This window comes from Oncorhynchus tshawytscha, linkage group LG24, assembly GCF_018296145.1.
Source record: "Oncorhynchus tshawytscha isolate Ot180627B linkage group LG24, Otsh_v2.0, whole genome shotgun sequence".
Taxonomy (NCBI): domain Eukaryota; kingdom Metazoa; phylum Chordata; class Actinopteri; order Salmoniformes; family Salmonidae; genus Oncorhynchus; species Oncorhynchus tshawytscha.
This window is the reverse complement of record NC_056452.1, coordinates 20,498,523-20,501,719: the sequence shown is the minus strand read 5'-3', so window position 1 is coordinate 20,501,719 and position 3,197 is coordinate 20,498,523. Positions and strand designations below refer to the sequence as shown.

Sequence of the window (3,197 nt, the reverse complement as noted above, 5' to 3'; positions counted from 1 at the left end):
GGAAAATTGCAATTGGTTCAGAACAGGGCAGCACTGCTGGCCCTTGGATGTACACAGAGAGCTAATATTAATCATATGCATGTCAATCTCTCCAGGCTCAAAGTGGAGGAGAGATTGACTTTGTCACTGCTTGTATTTATGAGAGGTATTGACATGTTGAATGCACCAAGCTGTCTGTTTGAACTACTGGCACATAGCTCAGACACCCATGCATACCCCACAAGACATGCCCCAAGAGGTCTCTTCACAGTCCCCAAGTCCAGAACAGACTGTGGAAGGCACACAGTGGTAAATAGAGCCATGACTACATAGAACTCTATTCCACATCAAGTAACTCAGGCAAGCAGTAAAATTAGATTTAAAAAACAGATAAAAAACACCTTATGGAACAGCGGGGACTGTGAAGCAACACAAACAGAGGCACAGACGCATACATACACACGATAGCATACGCACTATACACAGGTACACGTGGATTTTGTACTGTATGTGCTAGTGGTGGAGTAGGGGCTTGAGGGCACACAGTTTGTGAATGTATTGTAATGTTTTTAAAATTGTATAAACTGCCATAATTTTGCCGGAACCCAGGAAGAGTAGCTGCTACCTTGGCAGCAGCTAATGGGAATCCATAATAAATACAAACACAAAATATGTGCCGTGTTATGTCTATTGCGCACAGCACTCTCACTGAGGCCGCGCGCGTCATCCATTCAAGGACACTCCCACGTGAGGTAATCGTTCACTGGCTGAGAAGAAACGAAACTTAGGCTACTGTACTAGTATTCCAGAGTGACGATACTGATCCTTTCGCTTCATATAGGGACGCCAACTGGTACTGTTGTTGTAAATGTGTCAACTTCCGTAGGCTACTTTATACTTATGCTTAATACTAACAATTATTGTACCTGGGCAGGGAACGCGCGTAATATTAACAAATATTATAGCTGAGCAGGTAACGCGCATGGTGTGACAGCAGGCCAGCACACAAGGTGTTCATTATCAGTGTGGCCACCTGAGCATTGTTGCTTTATGTGCTGGTGCAACTTTACAACTATTGAAATGAGGTAAGTTTGCCATCTTATATCTTTGTATGACTACTTTACTAAGCACATGGTAACACAGTGAACAAAATTAGATTCTGAATGAACACATGCCGAAATCTATGATTTTGAAATAATGAGCTGTGTAAAATTGTCAATAACGTAGTCACTAAAATATATTATTTTCAGCTCCATTTTAACCAAACTACTTCAACTGGAGTGCCGCTTCACCTGGGATTTGAGGCAAGATGACATGGATATTGATAATCTACAGACCAGGCTCAAGGACCAGATTGAGTTAGGTCTCGGGAAAGAGGCAGGGGTTGCACGGACATTCAGCAATCTGGCCTACATCAAATACCTGAAGGGTTACCCAGAAGAGGCAATGGCTAACTTGTTAAAGGCTGAGGAGCTCACGAGAGAGTACCATGGTGAGGACTGTGAGAAACATCTCATTGTCCCCTATGGAGACCTTTCCTGGTTACATTACCATGTGGGTGATTACATCAAGTGCCAGAGTTACTTAGAGAAACTGGAGGAGATGAAAGAGAAGTTTCCAACTAGTTCCACATCTGTCCTCCATCCTGAGGTCTATGGTGAGAAGGGTTGGACCTTCCTCAAGTTCTCCTATAAATACTATGACAAAGCACTAGAATGCTTCAAGAAAGCTCTTGAGCTGGAGTTTGAGGAGAGAGAGTGGAATGCAGGTTACGCCATTGCATTGTATCGTACAGAAAAAGAGCTCTCAAGTGTTAATGACTCACCAGCTATTAAACAACTGAGACGTGCCATAGAGATTAACCCACAAGACGCGGTCCTCATGGTCCTTCTGGGCCTGAAACTGGCTGTCTATAAAATATTTGGGGAGGCAGAGGAGTTGGTGGAGAAAGCTCTGGATATGTCCCCAGACTGTCCGCACGTGACACGTTATGTAGGGAAGTTTCTCCGACAGCAGGGGCACGTTGACAAGTCCATTGCTCTGTTGCACAGAGCACTAAAGCGTACAAGCCAGTCTGCCATAATACACCATCAATTGGCTCTCTGCTACAAGAGGAAAAAGATCTCAGTATGCAAGAGTGGAAGCTTTCATGGTAAGGGGGCTGAGATCCAGCAGCTACTCCGTAAGTGCATTCAACATCTGGAGATGGCTACTTCACTGAAGCCTTCCTTCATCTATGCCATGGCTGAGCTGGCACTGCTCTACGGAGAGGATAAAGACATCACCAAGGCAGAGGAACTGTTCAAGAAAACCTTTGAGAAAGCCCTAGCTAAGAATGACAGTCTGCAGGTGGTCAACTTCAACTATGGCCAGTTCCAGCAGTATCACAACAAATGTGAACCTCTGGCTATCAAGCACTACACAGAAGGTTTGGAACTACAGAAAGACACTGCTGATGGGAAGAGTTGTGCCCAGAAACTAAAGATGATCGCAGAGAGGCGCATCTCCCAAGACCCCATGGATGGAGAGGCCTGTGGTATTCTGGGGTTTGTCTATAGAATGCAGGGGAAGAAAGAACAGGCCGTACAGTGGTATGATAAGGCTGTTGTGCATGATTGCAATGACAAATACCTCTCTGCACTCTGTGAACTTCGCCTGTCTCTTCAGCAATAATACTCCGGAGTCAAACATGAATCTGCACTCTGTAATCTAGCAATAAAGCCTGAAAGTGTGCATGCCTCCACTTAAATCTTTGTTAGACTTAGTTTAAATTCTCCCTGATTCAAGATTGATATGATTTAGCATAGTAACAAAAAAAATGAATTGATATGTTTGTTTGTGGAAATATGGTTTGGGTCATTTGAAGATATAGTTATGAAATTGAAATATATTATTGTATTCTACATGCGCTTTTAGGTTTACAGGAATTTACTGCACTTTTATTCACAACACACTGTTGTTTATTTTTGCATTTTCCGATTAAGAACATTCAAAACAAAAATGTATCTTCAACATCTTGGACAACAATATAACAAAGTGACAATAACCTTTCAAGACGACAGACAAGAATGTGGGTGAAATATATATTTTTTAAAGAATAAGACATTGGCCGTAAGCTTCCTATTATACATTAAGTGTGAAACATTACGTGAGGAATATATAGAGATGCAATCAAATGTGATGTAAGGGGAGATTTTCCATATAAACAATTAAAGGTT

General features: G+C 42.4%; 1 protein-coding gene across 1 annotated transcript; it reads left to right on the top strand.

Annotated features, from left to right (window-relative positions):
• The first annotated feature begins 747 nt into the window (after positions 1-747).
• On the top strand, positions 748-3,197 carry LOC112223451 (interferon-induced protein with tetratricopeptide repeats 5). The gene is made up of 2 exons (XM_024386466.2): positions 748-1,064; positions 1,230-3,197. Exons 1-2 carry the CDS (start codon positions 1,030-1,032, stop codon positions 2,650-2,652), a joined length of 1,458 nt encoding a protein of 485 aa, XP_024242234.1. The 5' UTR covers positions 748-1,029; the 3' UTR covers positions 2,653-3,197.